The 26,443-nt window shown below is 44.1% G+C and overlaps 2 protein-coding genes across 3 annotated transcripts; one reads left to right on the forward strand and one right to left on the reverse strand.

The window, feature by feature from the left end:
* On the forward strand, positions 1–8,906 carry ccdc12 (coiled-coil domain containing 12). Its single transcript, XM_061237341.1, has 7 exons — positions 1–159; positions 2,049–2,122; positions 5,141–5,220; positions 6,018–6,079; positions 6,405–6,439; positions 6,835–6,911; positions 8,434–8,906. Exons 1-7 carry the CDS (start codon positions 76–78, stop codon positions 8,511–8,513), a joined length of 492 nt encoding a protein of 163 aa, XP_061093325.1. The 5' UTR covers positions 1–75; the 3' UTR covers positions 8,514–8,906.
* si:ch211-257p13.3 (kinesin-like protein KIFC3) lies at positions 8,832–26,142 on the reverse strand. 2 transcript variants are annotated; one of them, XM_061237222.1, is made up of 19 exons: positions 25,581–26,142; positions 25,059–25,158; positions 24,771–24,934; positions 23,833–24,085; positions 19,939–20,111; positions 19,354–19,419; positions 18,411–18,548; positions 17,477–17,674; positions 16,687–16,860; positions 16,270–16,417; positions 15,544–15,674; positions 15,213–15,324; positions 14,759–14,940; positions 14,216–14,320; positions 13,958–14,088; positions 13,753–13,873; positions 12,656–12,785; positions 12,097–12,326; positions 8,832–11,792 (listed from the first exon to the last, which is right to left on the reverse strand). In XM_061237222.1, the coding sequence occupies exons 1-19, from the start codon at positions 25,683–25,685 to the stop codon at positions 11,661–11,663; spliced, it is 2,793 nt and encodes a 930-aa protein (XP_061093206.1). In that variant the 5' UTR covers positions 25,686–26,142; the 3' UTR covers positions 8,832–11,660. The 2 variants fall into 2 exon arrangements, with proteins under 2 accessions (XP_061093206.1, XP_061093179.1); XM_061237195.1 differs by having other exon boundaries at positions 25,572–26,142.
* Between the last annotated feature and the right edge of the window lie 301 nt (positions 26,143–26,443).

Below are 26,443 nucleotides of genomic sequence, written 5' to 3' on the forward strand. Positions count from 1 at the left end.
TGCGCTCAGTGCTCTCTACCATGTCTGCTTCGACAGTGTGGTCTGACGCGGCAGGGACAACGTGAAATAGAAGAAATGGAGCAAACAGTTGGAGCGTTGCAAGAACAAGCCTTGAAGAGAAAGGAAAGATTGAAGGCGTTAAGAGACAGACAGCTTCAAGTATGTAGCTTTATTATTACATTAGAAGTATAATTAGAGTGCAGTTGCGATGTGACACAGTAATTGCTGGCGAGCGAACAGGTAGAGCAACTAAACGGCACCACAGCTAGTTCGCTAGCTAGCTAATTAGCGAACTAAGTTTGAGCTAACTTATTTTAGCTAATTACTAACGTTTGCCATCAGCTAGCTACACAACGGTATCTGTCTATTTGGAATGAGCTAGCTAGCTAATGGTAATTGTAGCTGGATGGTGAGTAAATTGAAAGCGTGTTCAGTACTTCCGAGGTCATTAGGGGGACCACGATGTTAGCAAACACTAGCATAGTGTGAAATCTTAACTGCATACCGGTCCTGTGTAGTGTTCGTCTCCGTCGCCGTAACATTTATTCGTCATGGCATAATGTGGCCATAGGAGGATAAACATTTCCACTATGTACAAGTGTCTGACTAAGAACAATTATGTTGCAGTAGCTAGTGCTTGAAATGAAATTTGGCGCACACACAGGCCACGATTGATAAACCAATCATTGACTTCTGACCACATTATTGGTCTGACACGTGAGGTTCAGCCTGCTCCCTGCCTGACATTAGTGCAGGGGTGCCATGGCTCCAGCTCTTCTCATTCTTCATCCCCATGAGGTGGAATGATCTGCAAATCAGCCAGGCAGATTCATGGGCTGTTTTATGCAAACACACCTTTTCAGACTACACTTCAATATTTATATCTAATAAAATAGAGTCAGATGCCCTTGCGACTGTGCCATGTCGAGGTGTGTGGATTACATATGAAATGCAAAGGAAACATGCTGAAAACAGGGTGACGTTGTGGCCCTCCGGGACTGTATTCTGACACCTGTGTATAAGTGGGATAAGTGCTTGGATGCTGTTGGAACAACATTTCAGTCTATAAAGCTAAGTGAAGTAGCTGTCCGATGATAAAATATGCCAATGTTTTTGAATTGTACATTTAATTGTATTTTTAATTGTAGTTATGTGATTATATCAAATTTTAGTTAAAACAAGATGTAACATTAATTAACTGGGCCAATTTTCTTTACCTCCAAAGGCTACACCAGTTGCTTAAAGATCATATACCTATAACCTTGAATAGGACTGCAGATACCATTCAATAACTTAAATGAAGAAAAAATTCAACCAACTAATGATTGAACCGCAATTGATTCATCTTCTATAAACACAGCACTATCAATAATCATGTTCAATGCATTCTGGCTTATTGGACTATTTTAGTTCAGAGTGGTGATATGCCAGCCGATGTTACTGTTACTGTAAAATTTAAAATTTAAAATTTTTTTAAAAATCCACAGTTTATACCTGCCAGTTTTAAATAATTTAAATTTGTTTTAAGCAATCTCCTGTGTGTTATATCTATATCCCAGTACGTTGTTTTACATTTTCACATAAATATCAGACCTGGCTGATGTTGCTCTGGTTGATTGTGGGGGAGGGCAGGAGTTATGCAAGTACAGTGCATAGTGCACACATTCCTGGGGCTTGATTATTTTTGGTGCAGTGCTGTATTTGAAGAATGGCCGTGTTTCTGTATTGTTCGAGTAGGTGAACAGGAAGCCTCTCCAGGAAAAAGCAGTGTTGGGAGGCAGCCCTACTCCTTTGTTTTGAACTTCACAAGGGGTTTACTTTTCAACAGCCTCCGAATCCTTTGCTTAATTTCAAATTAACATTTTATTTTCTCTCTGGAAGGCTGCTCGGACATTGGACACACCAAAGACGCTCATCAGATGCTCTGTTGTTCATTTAAACGAACCCTACGCTCACCCTGGACGCAGTTCACAGCAGTCTGATGCATGGCATTCCCTGTAGTGGTGTTTCTGGTAATGCAGTGTTAACAGGGTTTTGTCTCTTTGCAGGGGAGAGTTCCAGAGGATGGGGAGCCAGAGAGTAAAAGAGCAGTGGAGGAGGAAGACTCGGAGATGAAACACAGGTCAGCTTATCACACACGCACATGTGCTCATTCCTATACGCATATTCACATTCATACACACGCACTCTCAAGTCATGTTCACATTTTCTCACGCACATTCCGATGTTTCCCCTATACACGCAGGTCAGCTGAGCACTGTTGATTCAAAGATGCCCGTAGATGTAGCTCCCAGCTGATTGGTGGCATGCACTTGCCCAAAAACGGTGGCACAGAATCCCAGGGAAAACACACACTCGCACACTGTGTTCTAGCACAGGAATTTCCTAGAGAGGAAAAGGGGCTAGACCTTTTGTGGAAAGTTGAAGAGAGCTTTATGTATCTTCCATAATGATGGAGTTAAGTGTCCCTCCTACACTCTCCAGGGGACAGCTCGTTATAAATTTAGAGCTGAAGTACAACTGAACAATTCCAGCCACCCCCAGCCTCCTCACCCTGGGTCAGAAACCGTTTCCCTTTGCAGTCTCCAGCTCCTGTTTACATTGAGCTGGGTCACCATGCTTAATGGCTGCTCAGATATTCTGCAGCTCTGAAGGACTGCATTTCAGACTATAGGAAAGGGCATCCATCTCACTTCCACTTAAACCTTTCTCCATTGTTGAGGGAAGAGCACTTGCACGCCATCCCCTGCATGGAGGATTGAGAGGAGCTATGGCAGTGGCAAGTTAAATATTCTTCTCGACGGCTTAGTGGAGCAAGTGGGGATGGATTTATTGAGTTGATTTATAGGTTTTTAGGTTCCAACCATTTATTTTTTATTAGCGATTTCCTACAGGCAGAGTTTTCTGCTAAATGTATGTTAAATGATTGTGATTTCTTTTGAGGACAATAGGGGCTATACATTAAGCATGGATGACGGCCTTCAGTGATCATGCCAGTCATCAGGCACAGCTGGTGTGTAGGGGAGAGTTGTGTGTGCTTGGCTGTCATCACCTTGTGATCATACTCCCCAGTTTACTTTGGCACCTGCTGTTTTAAGTATCATACGTTCCCCCCAGTATACTTTGGCACCCGCTATTTAAGAATCATACGTTCCAAGATCCTCATATTGAGCTAGGTGGGGAAGGGAACCATCCATCGAAGACAGCCATGCCAACGCTGCAGTGATTTGTGGGTAATTAGGATTTTCGTGGAATGCAGTGTTGAGGTGGGGTGGGGCTGATGACGAGCATTCCATGACTTACCCATAATGCCTTTCCACCCTTAAAAGTGCAGGGGCCTCCCACTGTGAGACAGCCCCCTTGCACACTTGCCCCCTCTCAGCCTCCCACAGAGAGGAACATTATATACTGCTGAATCTGTGCCAGCGCGCTCACTCAGGAATGTCTCTACTACCGTGTGAGTGTAGCCCTCATCCTGTCCATTGGATCGCATAACTCCCAGGGGGGGTGCAGTGACTGCAGGCATCTCAGTCGGGCTCATTAACAATATCAGTGCGCTGAGGGTTTTATGAAAGGCATTGTTTGGATTGAAACAATGGACTTGAGTGCTGCTGGTTTTTGAATCGCGGCAGAGTGGTGGAGGAGCTGTGATATTTCAGTGAGAAAAGTTAGTCTGTTCATTCAGCGGCCCTGGCAGTTGGAGCCTCCACAAGTGGAGGGTGCAGCTGGGCTGGTGATGTATAAAAGCAGCCATCTGTGTGCAGCAGTGATCTGCATACTAGGTACAGCCCCGCCCCCTGTGAAACCACTGCTGTGTGGTGGCTGTGTTTCCTGAAGTGAGTATGTGTGTGAGACTTCATTCCTAATGCAGGTAGTAAATAATAATATGCAAAATAATAATCGTTGATTGCATTTGTGCATTGGTGCTTTCCTTTGCATGATCGCAAAGTGCTTTACAGAGCAAAAGGTAAACGCACCTCAACAACCAGCAATTTGTAGTACTCACCGCTGTGATGTGCAGCAGCCATTTTGCACTACAACACTCACCACACGTTAGCTTAGGTGGAGAGGGAGGAAATGATTGAGCTAGGCAAACTAGGGGATGATTATGCGGGCTGGTTGCGAAAGCTAGTTTGGGAATTCTGCCAGGACACCGGGGAACTCCCTGTTCCTTTTGTAAAGTGCTATGGGATCCTTGTCCACAGCAAGTCGTCAGCTCTGTTAAATGTGTCAAAGAATTGGTCCTAACTATTCACAGTACAATAAGCAGTATGTTATGACACCTGTAGAAGTGTTGTGCCTCTGCAGGCTTTGGTAATTGTGCCGTACTCTGTCTCTTTAAAATCACAATAAATGCGATGGGACCCAACTTTTCCAGAGTAAAAAGTACAAATCTTTGAAGTATGCATTTGTATGGTAATGATTCCACTGATATGGTTGTAACCCTCCAGGATTAGAGAACTGCATATGTTGCTTCCTGTGATGCAGTTCAGTGGTGTAGAATCTGCTTCAACCTGGAAAACCATGACTGTGTGCTGCCACCCACTGGTATCTTTTGGCACTGTTAGCTTTAGGAATTGGTGTCATACTTGAACATTTTGCAGGCAGGTATGTCTAGAAATCCTGGTAAATGAGTACTTGCCTGTTTTTGAATGGTGCGAGTACTTTTTTCAGAAATAATTGCCATTGTAACAGGTCAAGCATGTGTAGCCTGCGTGTTGCGTTTACACCCCCCACCCCCGCACAATCTCACCAAGTCTGCAGAGAGGCTAGCACGGTCTGGTAACGGTTGAAAACAAGTTTTCATTTTATCAGAGAGCTTTGTAGCACAGTCTAGCCTGCGCCAGGAAAAACCTCTGTGACCCCTTTAATCAGGTCTGCTGCTGAGGTACGCGCTCTCGGCAGCAGAGTATGCAAGGACAGACCGGCTTGTTTTCTTTCAGAGAACGTCGTAACAACCCCAGTTACACTGTCTATCCGTTACTGGTCTCGTCTAATTGCAGTACCATCATCACACACTAGCATAGTCTCTGACTATGCTGTATGTTTTGGTGCATTAACCTTGCCCCATGTGTTTGTATGCGTCTCTGTGCAGTCAGCAGACTGGTTTGGTCAGCGTGGTGACTGTGTCTGTTTATAGGGAGCTGAAGCTGAGGAACTACACCCCTGAGGACGAGGAGCTGAAGGAGAGGCAGGTGCCCAAGGCCAAGCCTGCATCAGGTCAGAGCGGGGCGCGGCTGCCCTTCATACACGGCTGCCCCGAAGCTGCCCCTCATACACGGCTGCCCCGAGGCTGTCCCTAATAGTGTGTCATGGGGGCAGGAAGCGGTGCAGTTCGAAGGCAGTTTTCACAAGAAGTGATAACCAGAGTAGACTTGAATTTGCATAGTTTCAGCCACAATGTGTATAACTCCTATGGCCTCTTAGCAACTCTGAGTATGCATACGGTACATTCTACCCCCTACTGCGCTGTCATGTCTGCACATTTGTCACAGAACATGTGAACGAGCTAATGAGGAGAAAAAAGAAAAAGAAAAAACCTTTCCTCGATCGATAGCCTGCTGCTATGTTTCTAGAGAGCTAGCATCATTCACACACAAAACTGTGTGTACGATCATTTTCTTCTTTCTTATTAAACTTGTTCATTTGCGTTATTTCAGATAATACTGTGGATAAAACCACTCCTACAGCATGTTTAAATATCAGAATATAATGTTTGAATTGGGTGCATTGACTTGATGGCTAGTGGACTGGTAAGGTCCCCTCTCCACTGTGAAAGTACGACTGGACCACACCATTGACTCAGTAACAGGTCTTCACATGGCAGCACATGCATAACTTTACATGAAATTGATGGATTAGAATCCACATTTTCTATAGCAGCTGTCCTCTGATTAGCTAATGGTAGTGATTGGCAGAACATGGTAGTCCCACCTGTTTTGTGTCCATGAAGCCTGTGTTTCCATCAGTAGTAAAATATAATTGACTGAAAGCTAATTCTGCTGCTGTGATTTCAGTGGAGGAGAAGGTAAAAGACCAGCTGGAAGCTGCCAACCCAGAGCCTGTCATTGAGGAAGTGGTAAGTGATGTCATATCCTGTAACTTTGTCAGCAATAATAAGGGTAAGAACAATGTATTAGCAAGTTGTAGCCAGCATTTGAATCTATCTCTTTAGGGAGTGAAATGTAGTGGCCCCCCCTTTTAAAACAAAAGTTGCTGTTAATCCATACAGTGCAGTGTCACAGGATTATTTCACACCTTGGTGTTCATCTATTTGATTGTTAGGATCCCTTTGTGTTTCTAAATGTGAATCATCACATGTAACCTGGAGTTGAAGTATTGCTTGAGCCCTGTTGTGAAGATGAAACCATTTACTGATGTGTATTGTTATGTTTCTGTGACAGGATCTGGCTAACCTTGCACCCAGGAAACCTGACTGGTAAGAACCTCTTCTGATGGCTAAAGATGAATGTACTCTATATTTCTCCATCTGCTCTGACCAGAGATTATTATACACTGATGAATGGGTTTTTAATGCACTGCAGATGTTTTGGGCGGTTACAAATGCCAACAGATCATTTCATGTTTTTCTATAAACTGCAACATACCATAATGTTGTTTGATGTGCGTTTTGTTGTGTTGTCCTGTGCCAGATGGAAATGGCCCTGTGCCTACAGTATAATCCAGAATGCATGGCATCAAAACCACTGTAATTGTGCCTCTGATTACATTTATTACAAACGATGGTATATTTCACTGGTCACCCTGGCACTAATATGTGATCAGAATCATTGGCAGTGGGGTTCTCATCCTGATATCTATGCTGGTTTTTAGGGACCTGAAGAGAGATGTGGCCAAAAAGCTGGAGAAGCTGGAGAAGAGAACACAAAGGGCAATAGCTGAACTCATCCGTAAGTCTATATATACTTCTTAGCAGACGCTTTTATCCAAAGCTGCATTTTTCAATACATCAACCCACCTTTGCGTTGTTGGTGGAATGCTATTACAGGACTATTAGCCTACGCTGAGGGGCTGCCCCAAACTGAAAACGCCCAAGCCAAACCTACACTCGTACAATACCAATGACCACAATGACTTCATTTGCTTAGTATACACCCTTATCCATGGCTATAAATGTGTTTGTGCAGCTGCGTATTTAGTGAAACCGTTGAGGGTAAAGTACATTTCTCAATCATAAAAACCCTGTCCCTAACCTCACCCAGGAGCCCCTATCAATCCTGGTTTTAATTACCCTGCCCTCCACCCCCTTAAAGCAGCCAGGAAGGGAGAAACCGCCCCCCTGAACTAAATTGGAAGAGTCTGCGGGTTTCTGGCTAATTGCTCTGTGGATTCCAAATGGATCAGGGAGGTTTGGTGCCACAGTGACGACACTGATTTGAGTGTTCAACCGCAAGGCCACTAATTAGATTTGACCGTGTCCGTCATCTTGGCAGAGTGGTATGGGATCTGGTCTCAGCAGGTTTGTTTTGATCATCTTTCTGCAGTAATCGCCCACAGACACGCCGAGACGCGCTCTAACTAAGACTGGCAGCAGGATAATTTACCCTGAGTGGCTCTGGCCTTTCATGCTCCAGTCAGCCTTTGATGGCTGACTGCTGTGGGGAGGGAGGAGATAATGTAGAGCAGTTTGTGATGACATCAGCCCAAGACAGAAAGCTGAAGATATAGGCTGTGTCCCAAATGGAAGAACACTGCAGCCGGTTTCCTTAATGGGTATAATGCTACAAAGGTTGTGGCAGCTTGACATTTGGGACGGGCACAGAGAAGTCGAGTCTCTTCTGTTTACTTGCCCGGTTGTGTTATGGGACATATGTAACTCGATAGTTGCTGGTCAGATTACCCACATAAATTATGCATACATTCCCTCTTGTGCAAGTTACTCGGCTTTCACTTCCTGTCATGTCCACTGAAGAACATCAAACACTAGACTTCTCAGCCCTACCCTGAGAGGGATACATATGCTGTGTCTTTCAAATTTGATTCAATTAAGACCCCTTAAAGGGGCATGTGGCAAATGACTTAAAGCAGATGACTAACATGCTGCCTCATTCAGCCGTAGCCATTCTGCTTGGGAGACAGCAAGTCTGTGGAAATGTGTCTGCACTGATGGTATTAAACACATGGGGTGTATTCTGATTTCAATTTCTTCCATTAAGTAAAAGGTGCACCTTGAAACACGGTGAACGTGGTAACAGTTGAACATGGAGTGGTGTTTTGATGGTAGAGCTGGTACTTAATAAATGTTAACCTGGTTTATTTGTAACAAAGTCCTGGCTTAAAATGTGGTGGCATAATGACCATCAATGACCACCATTATTTCTTCAGTTCATCAGCACAGTGCAGTCTGGCCATTCTGTGGTGCAGGTCAGGTGGTTGCTGGTGCCAGGTGTGTAACGGTGTGTGTCTTGACAGGGGAGCGTCTGAAGGGCAGTGAGATGGAGCTGGCTGAAGCAGTGGGAGCAGTGAACGTGGAGGAAGGAGACTCTGACTGAGAGCAGATGCGACTGCAGCAGCATACACTCTGACTGGAACTGCCACCTCCCCTACATCTCCTCACCTGCGGCTGCCTGGATCTGTTAAATGTAGAGACACTGTGTGGGGGAGCCAGCTGAGACCACTGGCTGCCAAACGCGATTCTATAAGAGGCTGCTTGGCAATGTTAACGCTCTGATTTTTGATGGCGGATAATCCTCCTGTTGAAGTGTGTGGTTGTATGTCCGTGTGCCAGAGGAGTCCATTTCAGAGCAGCTGTGTGGCCACCTGCCCCGCTGTAGAACACCTTTCATCCCAAGCAGTCACACAGTGCAGTGTTGTTTGTGTACACCTTTTATTTCTACATCCATTTTTGTAAATATCTTTTTCCAGTAAAATAATTTCGATTTTGAGGTGAAGTTGTACATTATTGTGCCCTTGTACAAACATTAATACCTTTGGGATTCATGTTTTCACTGTCCAAACCAGAGGGACATTTAAAATGCATATCAAATGCAGCTGGTAAAATTTAAAAGGAGGTGGCAGAAATCTCACATTTGATGGCTCTGTCTGTTAATTCTCTTTGATTAGTAATTCAATTCAACCTATCCTGTATAAATAAAGGTGAATAATTAGTCAAATAATCCATTCCAGAAGGTGAAACTAATATCTCCAAAAAAATAATTCCATAACCTTGGAATTCAGTCCAAATTGAAAATATTATTGGCACGATAATCAAGTAAAATAAAATTTGGTTCAGACAAATGGTCCGTAAAGGTACAATTTCTGCCACTGCTTTTTGAAGTTCTCAAGCTGCTACTGGTATTAACAGAAATTTATGAATCTTACTTATTTTGTTGACAGCATATAACTGAAATTCATCAACAGGATATACCTGAAAAATATTCTATGCACAATACAGATGTTCTGACTTTACTGCTACCACCCGAGCATCATCTACACTAAATCTCATTCCATCACATCACGTGTGGATTCATCACACTGATAAAGTGCAGTTAAATACAGTACTACTATTAGTACCCTGTGACAGTATAGCGGTACATTGTTTTCTAGACTAAAGAGGACAGTTTATCATTTCTGGTATACCAATTGTATGTGTGAGAGAATTTGTCAGAAAAATACACTACAGGCAACCTTTCCCCAAGTGACTACAGTCGTGTAGTCGTATCTCAGGTTATAGATTATGGGAGAAGGAAAGTTACCTGTTGCTTTAGCCTTTGTGTTGGAAGCAACGTTTTGATGGAATTATATCAAAAAGTTAGACTCATCAGCTAAATCAGATCTTGATAAATCTGATGTTTGAGGTAATTTTACTTTCCAGAAGGTGTACTGCATGGGTCATCAAATTTCAGTCTTTGAGGTCTGAGAACTGCTGCTTTTCCACCCCTTTACCTGGGAGTCAGATGTGAAGACAGTCTGGCCAATCAGTAGCACTAATTGTTCAGCTAATTACCTTGGAGAAAAAGAAACGGGCAGATTTGGATTCAAGGTCCAGATTTGATGATGGCAGCTGTACTGTATGACAACCCGAAAGTAAAGTCTGCTACATGCTGCTATGGCTTTATATTTTGATGGGTCAGATTCTTTATTTCAACACTGAGTACACACATTGTTCAATCCCTTGCTCTATCTGACACAACAGTAAAATGATGGTGGTGTTTATGTTAGTGGTAAGAATGCCTTAAAGGGTACAGTTTTTTTTAAATGGTCTTTCAGATTTAGTGCATTTTTAAATTGGCTTAGACTGTTTTTTGTGTGATGTGTGCAATCTGCCAATCAAAAACATACATGCACTGCTGGAGTTATACAGCTGTTACTGTGGACCAGTTATTTTGCAGCGTTGATGTGTGTGAGATATTAGCACATTGAGAGTGCACCAAACCTCAAATATTCCTCCAATAGCATAGTCAAGAAAACCTATTCTCTTCCAATTTTGGCTAGTGTAATTAGCCCTTAAAGAGGAATATCAAGAGATATCTTTCAGTTGTCAGTTATATAAACATCTTCATGTGACAACTTAGTCAATTGTACTGCAATGGCTAGCTAGGTATTAGTAGAAACTCGCCTGTAAAACGACAACAAAGCTATTTTTTGGCATAACATTTACTGGAAGTAGTCACATACATGGTTCTAAGCACCTACTTGGTTCTATTTCAAAAGCAGAAAATACTTTCTTCCCATAAAAATGGTGCTCCCACCCCTAAATAGCCATCGATTTTTCAGTAAACTGCAATTATGCATTTAAATTACAACATGTTTGCAAAATACTGAGCCGCCGCCAGGTTTAATTCTTTTAGAAAATGTTTTCAATTTGTTGCAATGAAAAGCGGCTCAGGGTAAATCAATTTCAAACTCGATTCACCAATTTTTTGTTTCTATAGAAATGCGACGACTGGAGTTCTACATGACAGAAAACATTAATGGAAACACCATGTTTATACTCAACCATGTATCAGTATGATATGGATTGCACAAGATTATTATTAGAAATCCTTGTGAAAATTCCAATATTCTTTAGCCCGTACTTTCCCCACAAAATATTAATAGTTTCTCATCACAGTAACTATAGGCTAATAACTAATAAACATTAACCTATAAAGTATAATTGAATCAGTAATATGTATAAATTGTAAGATTATATATAGATTATATTGTAATAGCTCATACATAGCAAGTGGCAATGCCTGGGCATTTTTGTTGCTGAACTGAAATCCTTGTCCTCTTGTCTTGTCTGTGGAACACTACCTAACAACGGTTAGAGTTATATCATTGGATCTTTCATCACAGAATCAAATAAATCCCATTCCTCCTTATAACATGACAGCACCAGGCATGAAGGGGACACCCGATGAAGAGGTCAGTGAGGCAGAGGTTGTTTTGGCACTGAGGGGACGCTGTTTCACTGGGGAAAATGCTATAGTTTTGCATGCAACTCTGTTTAGGAAGAAGAGCTGTTTCCAAGCACCATAGCAGGCATTCTCCCTCCATTTCTTCTTTATGACCACACAAACCAACAGCACAACCCAAATGTCTGATTTCAGACCATTACAGCTGTTGCCCAGTCAGGAGCCAGGCTACGGACCTACAGTTCAGTGTCAGGATCTTTCTCTGAGAGTTTTGGTTGGGTGGATAGCGATGGTGGTGGTTTAAGATAGATTTTCACACTTGTCTGCAGTTTCAATCTTACGTGCAGCAGGTCCCAGCTCTACCTTACACACCCGTTGGGCAAACTTCAGCGAGCACATAGTCTCACCCACGTTGCTCTCCAGAGAAGAAATCTAAAGGACAAAGGGAGACTTTAGGGTCAGAGTTTGCTACATTGCTTGATAAGTGCAGGAATGACAACCAAAATATTCTGCCCCTATATGAAAGGTTTTTCTGTGATCTAATCTATGAGTGAACCAGTGTTATACAGTCAGGTGAATTAGCTCATTTAGCCAGGGTAATCGGTGGAAACAAAAACCTGTACAAACACCAGCCCTCCAGGACTGGAATTGCCCACCTCTGACCACCTAGTCAATACAATCAAGTCAATGTTTACTATATACACTCACCTTCTGATTATGTTAAATGATTTCTTACCTGGACCACCATGGCTGTCTTGTTGCCTTTGCCGAGAGAGTCCTGCAGTAGGTAGGTGAGTCTGGAGTTTCTGAAAGGGATGTGTGTCTGACGACCCCTCAGGGCTTGGATCACGTCCCCCAGGGCCAGCAGGGAGCGGTTGATGTTCTGGGCCTCCTTTAGGCGCTCCCCCTCTGCCCCCGACTTCCACACCCGCTCTGAGCCAGCCAGGTCCACCAGGTTCAGCTTACCTGAAGTTGGGCAGGTCTGACTGTCACCCATCTATGTCTGTCATCTACATGACAGTTCAGTACAACTGAGTAATAAAACACACTTTATTTTCCTGCGTTGTGATGCTGGCTCATTGTGAATGTTCATGAAGGCGAGTGAAGACAGACCACAGGAACCATAAGTAGATGGAACTACAACATCCTGTTTTTAACCAGAACCTCCTCGACATAAAGTAGCCGTAAAGATGTTATTCAGAGTGGATAGCTGAATATCTGGCAAATCCATCCATTGATTCATTACCCATTCAAACCAGGAGCCTGGTAGTCTGTTTGTCCTGAGATTGACTCACCGGTGGTTTTGGCACCGTTGGCCAGGTCAGTGCCCAGTACAGTGATGGTGAGTAGGGCATGGGAGCGAGAGCTATGCTGGTTCATCTGGGTGCCAAACGTAATCCGATTCCTTCGGGCAATGGCCAGAATCTGAAGAAGAGAGGCGATGGATGAGATGGTCTGGTAAATATGCCTTTGGTCTCAGGTGTTATACAATGCTGATGAGTAAGTTCTTCTGGTAAATGCTGAGCAACATTTAACAACACTGCTGGAGGGATGGGAAGCCATGTTTGTGGGTATTAAGTACTGCATTCAATAAATTAATTTATATTTCAGTTCTCCTATAACTTTTGCCAACCCAGAGAGGACAATACAATATAAAAACAAATACAAAAGAAGTAAACCAAGAAACAACACTGTCATAAAATACAATACACTATGAAAGAAATGCATTTTTTCATCAAATACTGCAAAAACAATAAAACCAAAGGCTGCCTCTCCACTTCATTTCAACTTTACTGCTGGGATATTGAGAAAGCCAGTGCTTGAATACCTTCAGGCTCCACTGGGATCACATATGAATCAGAAAGATATTTTGGGGTGAAGTGCATAAAAGACAAGACAACAATAAATTCAATTATAAAAGACACTGTGTTTCTTGGGAGAACTGCAGGTCTGCCTGTAATAAATGTATGTATCAAACTCTCAGAATTGAGGTGTAAAAGAAGAACTTACTCTGGCCATCTTAATTACTGTATTAATAGATGCTAGAAAATTCAAGTCAGTCAGTCTGAAATCACCCCTAGGTTATAGAGGGGTCAAATTTGTTTATTCATTTGTTGTACATTTTATTCCATGCTTTATTTATTCTCTGTGTATACAGATAAATAATTCAGGCCCAAGACCTGATCCCTGTGGAATTCCTCAACCTTCCAACCAACTTCCTGTCAAATGGTTTAAACCCAATTTTTTGGTATTAGTAGTCCACAGTCAGTCAGATCAAATGCAACATTCAAGTCTAAAAAAAAGAACTGACACATGAGCAACATGACTGTGGTGTCTGAGTGTATGTCTTTGTATGTGTATTTGTGTCTGTGTGAGGGAGCTTGGTGCTCACCTTTTTAATGTGCTGGAAACTCCTGACCTCAATGACCCTGAGGCCAGGGACATGCAATTGGCCGGTTCCATCTGGATTTAACTTGATGTCCAGTTTCTCCCCATCCTTACTGAGCAGGTCTCTGTGAAACACACATACTCAGTGATACATCAGCAACTAGGCTACTCTGCCAGTATTCTGTTACTCTGTGTGAAAAGGCTGGTACCTGAGGATCTCGTTGTAAATCTCCACTGAGCTCACACTGATAGAGTAGCTCCACATGTCCTTCCTGTCCTCTATCTCACTGAAGAGGTGTTTCAGCGCTCGTTGGTTAATGCCTGGATTCTCCACACTGCCCTGTAAACACAACAGAACTGTATGTATGAGTGTCACAGGACTCTGCAACCCTGACCCTGCAGAGAAACAATTCTCAGATTTGACTGCGGCCTAACCCATGAAGCAGAGCGCAGAACAGCCTGCCTACCTCCATAGTGTAGGTTTTCCCAGATCCTGTCTGCCCATAAGCGAAAATGCAGACATGATATCCATCGATGCAGGATGTCACCAGAGGTTCAATCTCCTGGAAAACCTGAAACGGTATGAAAGATATTGAGGGTAGATATCAAAGCACAGTGCACAGTACTCTTATCATAGCTGCATGACACTGGAGGACTGCTCATACCCACATATCTGCCATGGTTTAAATTCTACCCATTTCACAAATGTACTCTTCATCCATTCATATGACTGCCGTCGGACTGTTTCTGTTGCTCATGTTACTCCTGTTTGTGAGTAACTGTGGCATCGTATCTGAAAAGTGATGCTGCTGTTGTGTTTTTTGAATGTACATTTTCGTCACTGCAAAAATTTGGGTTGATAATGGTCCATTGTATGAACTGCATCTAGTAAACTTGTCAAATGTCAGCAAATAGATAGACAGTGCTGGGTAGGGTAGGTGGAGATACATATATTTTATTTTCATTTTGGGTGAGCTGCCCTTGAATGACCTGTCTGGACCAGTCAGTACCTCCTCTTGTGAAGCATGTGGGTGGAAGACCTTGTCCAGTTCAAATGTGCGCCCTTTGCCCTTGCTCATCACAGTGAGAGCGGACTCGTTATTTGGGTCTGTTGTCACAACAACTGCCTGCCCTTCATCCTGCTGGTCCTCCTTCAGAACAGGCTTCACGCGACAGAGCACACGGATGTTACCTGGCAACAAGTGACATCACACAGATGTTCCCAAGCAATATGATACATGGATGTCACACAGCAGAACAGATGTTTTGTATTTGTCCACAGAATCTGTGAATGATTCCTGTCAGGTTTTTACTCACCGTAAAATCATCATCTATCACTGGTAAATTAAGTATATTCGAATCTTAGCTCATTGTCATTTTCATCCTCTTCAATTCATGAATTGAAAATGGACTTTGTTCAATATTGCCAGTCGATACTCCACCCCTCCTTCCACCCTTCTGTACCTTTGAGCTCCACCAGCTGCTCGTGGTACTTCCTGCGTAGTGCCACTTCCTTCCTGTACTTCTCCAGCAGGTCCTTGTTTGCCTCCGACATCTCACTGATCACAGCTGTAAGCTACAAACAACAACATTAGTATTTCATGTGTGCAGTAATGCGTTGCACCGATGGGCGCTGTGCATACGGACATGTAACCCGAAAAGCAGCACTAAATACCCAGTAATAGAATCCCATTTGTAAATGTGCAAAGCAACGCCTCTATCTTAAGGTCATGAATCAGGCACATTATTGCTGTGACAGACGGATCTGAGAACAGACAGCTGAAACCCTGCCAACCTGTTTCTTGGCCTCACTGATGGCAGCTCCGTAGAAGTCGGAGAAGTTGCGGACTTGGCTGCGCAGGCTGGCATAATCCGTCTTCATGGAGCGCAGGGTCGGGGGGAGGGCAGCCAGACGCTGCTGCAGACCTACAGAGTGACAGAGATGGTCATGGAAACGTATGAGAGTGTCGTGAATGTTAAAGATGCATATGCCCCTGTCCCCATTTTGGCATATTATTGCGTTTGTACAACAATAACAATGTTTTATGTACACCTCAGCTGTGCTGCTCTACAGAATGATTCACAAGCACGTCTCTCATATAATCTGATCCTTCAGGTTTCTCTGAATCTCACACTAACTGTATATACTTTTACAGATAAGGGGAGTTCACTCATCTACTGTATATGTTTGCAGAGAGGTAGATATGTTGCAGTGTGCTGACAGTGGTTTAGATTGTGGTTTGTGTTGGTAGAGACTGATTGTCCAGTGTGTTGGTAGAGACTGATTGTCCAGTGTGTTGGTAGAGACAGTGCAGATGGTGGTTTAGATTGTGGTTTGTGTTGGTAAAGACAGTGCAGATGATGGTTTAGCTTGTGGTTTGTGTTGGTAGAGACAGTGCAGATGATGGTTTAGATTGTGGTTTGTGTTGGTAGAGACAGTGCAGACGGTGGTTTAGATTGTGGTTTGTGTTCGTAGAGACTGATTGTATTGTCCAGTGTGTTGGTGGAGGAGCAGGCTCACCTGTAAACTGCTGCTGCAGATTGTGCAGGTGCTGCTCAGAGCAGTCAGCTGCAGCCTTCACCGCTTCGTCCTTACGCTCCTCCAGGTGCCCGATCTCCTTCAGCAGCTCATCCCGAAGCTTCCCAATCTCCACTTCATAAGCAGCAATCTGCACACACACAGCATTTACTATTTTAAAAGGAATCAATACTGTTTCTATTGAACTGCATCTGCTGCATTTTTCTGGTCATTAATATATCTACCTTGTTCATCATATTTATCTTTGTACTTTACATTGCGGACATTTATTCATGGAAATGAACTTATGGATTAAAAAATGTTTCACAGCTTGTTTCTATGGATATTCTGTGACACATAACCTTATTAATACATTTTTTATTATTAATACAGTTTAAATGATCATTTTATTTGATGTACCTTATGCTGCAGGTTAGCAATGACCTTGTCTGATTGCCTGAGCAGCTCCTCCAATTCCCTGCACTTCTCATTTCGATTGGACAGCTTCTTAGCCAATCGTTCATTCTTCTCTTTGGCCTCACCCAGTTGCCTCAGTGTTGAAGGTGACTCCACCTCTACTGTCTGAGTGACATACTGCAGGAGGAAATAGCCAGGGCAAAGCCACTTTCAGACCATCAGCAGTGATTTTTAAAAAATCAGGCATGATTACACTTACAAAGCAATCCTTATTTCCATGTAGCTACAAAATAGAGCCATAAAAACATATTTCTGATTTTGTGTATTAATAATGCTTATGGGGGGGGTTCTGGTTCTGACCGTTTCTATTCATCAGGGTCAGGCCCATCACACATGTGAGCCTTAATAGTCAGTAATCATGTTTGAAAGCATAGAGAACACAGAAAAGTTCTAACTAGCTTCCCTTATGAGTTTCATGATCAATTGGTCATACTGCTGCACTGACCCAGAATTATGTAGGTTTGTTTTGGCCTTGCCTGCTTTTACACTGTGGTAATCTTTTTGACTTGGTAGGCACCCTTATCTAGCCAACTACACGTACAAGCCAAGACAGAAGCAATAATTGCCGCATTACATAGACACCAGAATGGCTCATGCGTTTACGTGTGGGTTTGTGGGTGGGTCTGCAAGGATTCCTCTTAGGTAGGGAAATCACCAAGCAAAATTACAAACATCAAACCAAAGTGGGTGATGACTTGGTTCTGTTTGGTATAGAAGACATGTTAGCTGCTACCTTGACCACGGGCTCTTTGCCGCGCTCCTTGTCCAGCTCCAGTTGCAGCTCCCTCAGTCTCTCCTCCCTCCTCCGGAGCTCCTCCCCGCGCCTCCACTCGGCCTGCTCGCTCCTGCGCTCCAGGAGGGACAGCTGCTCCCCGCGCTGCTGCAGGGAGGTCTCCAGCTGCTGAACACGACTCCGCAGTGTCTCATTCTCCTGGAGCAGGAGCACAGCGGCCTGAATCATCCTCAATGCCAAACACAGCCAGGACTCTCACTCCCAACACTGCCAGGACTCTAATGCCAAACACAGCCAGGACTCTTAATGCCAAACACAGCCAGGACTCTCAATGCCAAACACAGCCAGGATTCTCACTCCCAACACTGCCAGGACTCTTAATGCCAAACACAGCCAGGACTCTTAATGCCAAACACAGCCAGGACTCTCACTCCCAACACTGCCAGGACTCTTAATGCCAAACACAGCCAGGACTCTTAATGCCAAACACAGCCAGGACTCTCAATGCCAAACACAGCCAGGATTCTCACTCCCAACACTGCCAGGACTCTTAATGCCAAACACAGCCAGGACTCTTAATGCCAAACACAGCCAGGACTCTCACTCCCAACACTGCCAGGACTCTTAATGCCAAACACAGCCAGGACTCTTAGTGCCAACACAGCCAGGATTCTCACTCCCAACACAGCCAGGACTCTCAATGCCAAACACAGCCAGGCCTCTTAATGCCAACCCAGCCAGGATTCTTACTCCCAACACAGCCAGGATTCTCAATGCCAAACACATCCAGGACTCTCAATACCAAACAGATCCATGACTCTCAATACAGTAGGTGGCACATTTTGATGACAGGAGCAGTGTGAAGTGTCTTGTCCTGAGGACATATAGCAGGTGGCCCGTTTTGACGACAGGAGCAGCAGTGCAGGAGTCTGACCTTGATGAGCATGGAGCTGGACTGGGATGGGATGACTGACAGCTGCTGCAGGAGGCCCTGAGTCACACTCAGACTCTGTTTCAGGCTCTCGTTCTCAGCTGACAGGCAAAGCACTCGCTTCTCAGAGTCTGTCACTCCCTAAAAAGAGAGAAAAAAATGAATAATAGTTTCTTTACAGGATATTCATTCATTCATTCATTCATTATCCTAACCTGCTTATCCTGAACAGGGTTGCAGGGGGGCTGGAACCTATCCCAGCATACATTACATTACATTACATTACATTATTAGCATTTGGCAGACACTCTTATCCAGAGCAACGTACAGTTTATTAGCAGGAGACAATCCTCCCCTGGAGCAATTCAGGGTTAAGGGCCTTGCTCAAGGGCCCAACGGCTGTGCGGATCTTATTGTGGCTACACTGGGATTCGAACACCCAACCTTGCCTGCCCCAGTCATTTACCTTAACCACTACGCTACAGGCCACCCCTAAATACATTGGGCGAAAGGCAGGAATACACCCTGGACAGGTCGCCAGTCCATCGCAGGGCACACACACCTTTCACTCACACACTCATACCTACGGGCAATTTAGACTCTCCAATCAGCCTAACCTGCATGTCTTTGGACTGTGGGTACCCAGAGGAAACCCACGCAGACAAGGGGAGAACATGCAAACTCTGCACAGAGAGGCCCCGGACGATGGGGATTCGAACCCAGGACCTCCTTGCTGTGAGGCGGCCCGTGCCGCCCTTTACGGGATATTCATCCTTTTTATTATCCTTTACAGGATATTCAAAAGCCCCATTAAAATTAGCTCTGTTAAACTTTTCAAGAATTGATTGCAAATTATACCATCTTTAAAGGCAACATTAACATTAACTGTGATATCCCTGCATAAGCTTGGTTGAAGGCCAGCACACTGCTGTTTGGAGTGACGTACAGATTCAGCTCTCAGTCTGGCCAGCTCATCCTCTCGCTCCTTGATGCAGTGCTTCAACTCGTCGATCTGCAGACAGCAAATGTTGGAAATCAGCTCAACACTGTAAAGGTGTCTCAATGTGCTTATACCCTGTCTGTACATGAGCTTTGTATGTACCAGTTATATGGGCAGATGAATGTGAGAGATACAGTGCCTTTTCTCTACCTGGTGATGATAAGGTAAGTGTTCTTTATCTGCTAAAGGAAAGGTGTGTGTGCGCGTGTATGTGTGTGTATGCATGTGTGCGTGTGTCTGTGAGTATGTGTGAGTGTGTGTGTGTGTGTGTGTCTGTGATTGTGTTTGCATGGCAGTGTATGTGTGGCTGTGTATGTGTGTGCATGTGTGTGTGTTCTTGTGAGTGTGTGCGTGCATATGTGTATGCGTGTGTGTGTGTATGTATGTGTGGCAGCGTATGTGTGTATGTGTGTGTGGCAGTGTATGTGTATGTGTGGCGTGCATATGTGTGGCGTGCGTGTGTTTATGTGTGCATGTGTGCGTGTGTGGCAGTGTATGTGTGTGTGTGTGTTTGTGAGTGTAGTACCATACCTGTTGCTGGAAGGCCTGCACACGAGAGTGTCGGTCCTGGTCTTTCTGCTCCAGCTCTGTGTGCAGAGAGCGCAGCTCCCCCTTCAGCTGAGACCGCTCTCCCTGCAAGCCGCACAGAGACTCCACCAACTTATGCAGTCCTCCCTGGGCCCCTGGGGCAGCATCACACTCACCTGAAACAATGTAATCACCGCTGTCAGCTCCATAACACTGAGCCTGGACACATCATACCTGATCACACCACCAATCATCAACATCATCGCTACCACCAGCTCCATAACACTGAGCCTGGACACATCATACCTGACCACACCACCAATCATCAACACCATCGCTACCACCAGCTCCATAACACTGAGCCTAGACACATCATACCTGACCACACCACCAATCATCAACACCATCACTACCACCAGCTCCATAACACTGAGCCAAGACACATCATACCTGATCACACCACCAATCATCAACATCATCGCTACCACCAGCTCCATAACACTGAGCCAAGACACATCATACCTGATCACACCACCAATCATCAACACCATTGCTACCACCAGCTCCATAACACTGAGCCTGGACGCATCATACCTCACCACAACAATTCACCACCAATCATCAACACCATCTCTACCACCAGCTCCATAACACTGGAGTGTGGATTTATCATAACTGACCATATCACTTCACCACCAATCATCAACACCATAGCTCGGTCAGGTCCATAACACTTTGCTTGGATTTATTATAACTGACCACATCACTTCACCACATCAACAGCATCTCTACCACCAGCTCCATAACACTGAGTCTGGCCATGTCATTACTGACCACATAATTAGACAACCATTACCATCATAATCCTATTCGCCAAACCTGAACAATCAGTGCTACCTTTTTAATCAAAGTTTAACAAGACCTGGGAAAGGATGGTTTTAGAAATCAATGCCACATACAGTAATAAAGTGCTTATGCAGGGGCAGCATGTGTAACAGGACAGAGGTGACATCTGAGAAAAGGACTGAGGAGCTCTGTGATGCCTGAGAAAAGCCAGGACTGAGGAGCTCTGTGATGCCTGAGAAAAGCCAGGACTGAGGAGCTCTGTGATGCCTGAGAAAAGCCAGGACTGAGGAGCTCTGTGCTGGCTCTGTGTGAGTGGAGCCTGCTGCATATTTGTCGACACCTTGCTGGAGTGGTTACGCATTTAATCAACCATCTCTTTTAATGATTTATGTCTGCTGTCAAGAGTCCTTTTCATTTCATGGGCTGCACACCAGCCAAAAAGGAGAGTCATTTAAGCTTTGCAATGTTGTACAGTGATTTAAGGGTTAAACGACTACAAGTAACCAAAAATATATATCATATCTCATATCTGGGATAAACAACAATCCCACTCTTTGAATATTGCATGGAATATTCTGAGAAGTGAAGTTCAGTATGAAATGTATGTGCAGTTTTCCTGTTTTTGGTTTCTGCTTAATGAGGTATTAACTACAATGAAATTATTACAAAGAAAAACACGTAATATGGGAACCAACAGAATTTAACTATACATTTTGGTTCCAAATATTTCAAAAAGTGTACTAAAATACATTTATAAATAGAAAAGAGTTGGAACATCCAAATGTATACATCATCCATTCACATTATATTAATAAATGGAAGTTACAGTCTGAGTTACAGATTCACTCTATCTGAGGATCAAAACTAAAAGGTGATTAAAAAGTAACATAATAAAGCAGACCAAGGAGCAGCAGGTCAAAGCGTGATAAAGTTCACCAGTTATACACAGAGGAATGTGTTCAACAAACATTTTCTGTTTTAGGCTCATAGTAATGCTACAGATTTATGGGAATGTTGAGATGTAACACCAGATTTTCTCAAATTCGCTATTGGCAAAGGAACCTTTGAAAGATGGCATCTGCACGGACAGGTTCAGAGCAGATATACTTGCAAAAATCTGATAAAAACATGTAGATTAAATGTGTCGACATTCATCAAACAAACTATGAAGATCTGTCATGCACGTGTTTTCCCTAGTACAAAAGCTATAGCTCACCTGAGCTGATATATCTCTGATGAAGTATACACTGTAGTTATTGACAGAAGCAAACCTTTCAGGCATTTCAACTCATTTTAACATGGCCATCCATTATACAGCTGACCAGCAGCGCTTCCCAACTCGCAATCAATCTCCCACAACATCACCACCAGCTCTCCGGTGCACAAGGGCTATTTATAGCATAGAACGGCCTGGCCATGTGTGGGGCCAGCACGTGCAGAGGTGCTGTGAGCTCATTTTCGTAAGACACGAGGCACTCACAAGAATGCATGATTTATTCATAACAAAAGCTACTGAGTCACCCTAAGTCTAGGGAAGAGCCATGGGCAGCTATCAGATATTTTTACAACAAAAATAGAGGGAAGGAGAAAGGGAAAGAAAGAGAGAGAGTGCCTGTGTGTGTGTGTGTGAGAGAGAGAGAGAGAGAGAGAGAGAGAGAGAGAGAGAGAGAGAGAGGGAGAGGGAGAGTGAGAGAGAGAGAGGGAGAGAGGGAGAGAGATGGAGGGTGCAGAGTAGTGGTTGTTGAAGATCCATTATTGGAAAACTCCTTTCTGTCATACCATACTGAATCTATACTTCACTAATTTATCTGAAATTTGCATTTATACAATCAGCTAATGAGCATCGGTAGTTCTCAGGATTGTTTACCTTATATTTTCATTGTTAGATATTTTATATATTTTGTATTTAAAAAAATTTCCATAATATTCCTGACTCACAATTTTTAGAACTGTTTACTCTGCATTCGTTGGTCTTCCAAATCTGGCTCTTACTCAATCAAGCCATCTAATCATTGGGTCTCCACTTCTGGTATACTGATTTATGGTGAGTTGTTTTGAATAAAATGGCTGTGATGAATCACTCTTGTGGGGGAAGCTACATAAGAGATACTAAATACATTAATATATATTTTGTGACACATTAGTCATGGTTAAGCAATGTGAATGTACTATACACTTTAAAGTAAGCTTCCCCGACCCATATTCTCAAAAGGCACTACTTATTTCTATTATTATTATTATTATTATTATTATTATTATTGTTGTTGTTGTTGTTGTTGTTATTGTTATTTTTGTTATTATTACTACTATGTCTAAGTAAATTATGATACCTACTTTGAGCCCTAGGTGACCTTTCGCATCTGGTCCAAGACAGATTTCCAAAGGAATACAGACAGTTTAAGGTCAGTAATATCACTGCTGTTTTACATAGTCTGAGGTTAATCTGTAAATACACATTGATCTCTCCTTTTAATTTGAAATTACTTTTCAAATTTAAGCAATGAATAATTTATCCGCCAAACTCTCAGTTCCTAAATTTTGCATCTTAACCATGCTACCTAATTATGCAGCAGGACTTTTAGTCACATTTCCATCCTGTCTGGATTTATATGAAAGTTTGGGAGATTGGGACAATTATGAATGTTCTTAGAAACAATTCCCAAAGCTTATCCAAAAAGAACATACTTTCTGAAGACAAAAGAAAAATTACAAGTCTCGAGTTTCAGGAACTGATATCATCCCTTGATTCCCTATGCGGTTCCTGTCACATCTCTTTAGAACAACTGCTGACAACACTCTTTTTTATGTCTTTCAATACTAACACATCCTTCAGCCCAAATCAGTATTCAACTTTTCTTATCATGAATGATACCCATATCAATATCACGTATCATTTACTGTACTGTAATGTTAAAGGATCCAGAACTGAAATCATGCTAGGAATATTAAATGCTACGTCTACAATATCTATGAAGTATATGCAAAAGAGCTCAATGCTCATTTTCTCTCCCCCGCTTCCTCCACTCCCTCCCATCTTCACCCTGCCCTCACCCTCAGTCTCCAGCAGGGGGCTCTGCTGCAGGGCGATGGCCTCCTCCAGGCTGTCGATGACGGTGCTCTTGTCCCTCAGACGCTGGCGGTAGGAGGCGCGCAGGGCCTTGACCTGGCGGCGGTGCTGGACCCGGTGCCGCCTCAGCTGCACGCGGTACTGCTCGGCCTGCTGCTGCATCTGCTGCAGGTGGGAGTACTGCTCCAGGAAGCTCAGCAGGTGAGACATCACCGCCACCAGCGGCGACTCAGCAACCTGGGCACGGCAAGGTGATCCACCTTTACAACCCATCAGCCCACCTTTACAACCCATCTGCCCACCTTTACAACCCATCAGCCCACCTTTACAACCCATCAGCCCACCTTTACAACCCATCAGCCAACCTTTACAACCCATCTGCTCACCTTTACAGCCCATCTGCCCACCTTTACAACCCATCAGCCCACCTTTACAACCCATCAGCCCACCTTTACAACCCATCAGCCCACCTTTTCAACCCATCTGCTCACCTGTACAACCCATCAGCCCACCTTTAAAACTCATCAGCCTACCTTTACAACCCATCTGCCTACCTTTACAACCCATCTGCCCACCATTAAAACTCATCTGCTCATCTTTAAAACTCATCAACTCTTCATTAAAAGTCATCAGGCCTAGAGTTATATACAAACTGTCCTAAACTGCTAACTTGAGCCAGGCTCATAACCTTTGGATCCTGGTGCAGGAAAGTCAGTAGCACATTATTACCCATTTGTTCAACTTATACTAGCAATGGGTGAGTGAGGCACCATGAGATCCAAAATGGGTGAGGCTTCTGTTTGCTGTCATCACTGAAACCATGCAAGCTTTGCTCTGATGGCAAAATGGTACGATTGGTGCAAATGAGTGAGTAACTGCTCATGTACCATGACAGTCACATCATACAGCACAGAGAGTTTACCTTTCCACCCATTTCCTGTGGAACATGAGAAGACCTCCTCTTCTCTGCCTCCTGCTTAAAAGATAGGAAGGCTGACAGCGGGGTGCTGGCTACAGCCCCAGGGACTTCTTCATCGCCTTCATCTTCTTCACTGAGCGACAGGCCATCACTGTCACTGCTACTACCTGAATGGAAACATATTATTATTATTATTAAGTAGTAGCAGTATTTGTACAGGATAGACGGTAGTACAGTAGAAACAGTACACTATTAAGTGAGCTGATAAAGTATGTAATCGATAACCCATACTGCCAGAGTCAGACTGCCGGGCACACCCCCTTCTTCTCAAACTGGGGGTGTGGCCATTTTTCCTCCTGCTCCCTGTTTCCATGGAAACATGCCCAGGTTCCTGATCATTCCAAGAGAGGGAGAGAGAGGGAGAGAGAGGGAGAGACAAGTGAATTAAGAAAAAAATAAAAAAGAAAAGACACCAACTGGCGGTTTATCGCTGAATATCACATGCAGAAGAAGCATTCACATAATACAATGCAATGTAAAATATAGCAATGTTGACATAAAACATGACTATCATTTGCCGCTGTGTGCAGTCCTCTCCTTTTCTACCATCTATAATCAGGTCATTTCCCCTGTTCTGTTTGATAGCAACATTTGGGTTAAATGCAGCTAATCAATGACACATGTATTTTTTTCAGCAACCTCATTCAAGGATTAATATCTTCAATTAGATGATTTAAAATCCTGACAAAGGAAGAGACGAAAAGGAGGAGCAGAGGGCTATCAGATTGTTTTCAGGGTACATACTCTACATACCCCCGCGCTGGCTCCTCCTGGGCCCTCCTCCTCCAGGGCTGCCTCCTCCTCCTTCTTGAAGACGGAGTAGAAGATATAGACCAGCAGGGAGTAGAAGGCATACATCTCCACACACGCTCAGGCCCTCTGAAGAGACAGTGAGAATAAACACAGCAGGTACGTGCTGAAACAGGAGAGGGGGAAGGCTGCCGAGACCAGGGGGGCTGACGATGCTCCTTCCCAAATTCCTCAATCCGTTCCTCCCAAACAGACCACACCGTCACGGGCGCCGGTTCCGAAACCACCCTTTCTCCCTCAAACGGACCAGGGACAGATCGATACCTCCACGACGGCCTGTGCCATCTGCATTTTGCTGGTTCAGCCGATCTTTGCGAAGGTCATCCCTTTGTTCCTTCCTCCTCCCCCCTTCTTATTGGGGGAAACTGACATCCATCTGATTTCGGTGCTCCTTTTCCTCCACCTCTAGCCCCGGCGTGACAAAATACCCTCGCCGATGACTGTTCTTCTCCTGGCCACCCCCCGCTCTCTCTCCTCATCACATCTTCCCCGTCTCAACACCAGCGCTCCCACACACCTCTTCTCTGCAGCAGCAGCATCCCGGCACTGTGCTGCCAACAGCTCTGGCTGCTACAACGCACCCCCCCCCCCCTCCCCTCACTCTCTCTCCCTCCCTTCCTGCTCCATCCACAGGCTGCAGCTGCATCGAGCATGCTCAGTGCATCTTCCCTCTCCTCTGCAGTGCCAGAGGCAGCCATGGAGATTGATGAGATTCCTGCTCCATGCTGTCAGGTGTCCTGCCTCAGTACAGGGTTGTAGCCAGAGACAAACAGGACACAGCTATCTCGAAAGCAGTGTCTGTGAGC

Source organism: Conger conger, chromosome 1 (genome assembly GCF_963514075.1).
Source record: "Conger conger chromosome 1, fConCon1.1, whole genome shotgun sequence".
In the NCBI taxonomy this organism is placed as follows: Eukaryota; Metazoa; Chordata; class Actinopteri; order Anguilliformes; family Congridae; genus Conger; species Conger conger.

Bases quoted from the DNA above. Each gene is read 5' to 3' on its own strand.
- ccdc12 (XM_061237341.1), top strand. From the start codon at position 76: ATGGAGCAAACAGTTGGAGCGTTGCAAGAACAAGCCTTGAAGAGAAAG. The intron at 2,123-5,140 runs GTCAGCTTATCA...GTCTGTTTATAG, and splicing joins GACTCGGAGATGAAACACAG to GGAGCTGAAGCTGAGGAACT. The intron at 5,221-6,017 runs GTCAGAGCGGGG...CTGTGATTTCAG, and splicing joins CAAGGCCAAGCCTGCATCAG to TGGAGGAGAAGGTAAAAGAC.
- si:ch211-257p13.3 (XM_061237195.1), bottom strand. From the start codon at position 25,685: ATGTATGCCTTCTACTCCCTGCTGGTCTATATCTTCTACTCCGTCTTC. The intron at 17,675-18,410 runs GTCAGACTCCTG...CTCCTGCTCCAG, and splicing joins CCAGCTCCATGCTCATCAAG to GAGAATGAGACACTGCGGAG. The intron at 11,793-12,096 runs GTAAGAAATCAT...TTTGTCCTTTAG, and splicing joins AGACAGCCATGGTGGTCCAG to ATTTCTTCTCTGGAGAGCAA.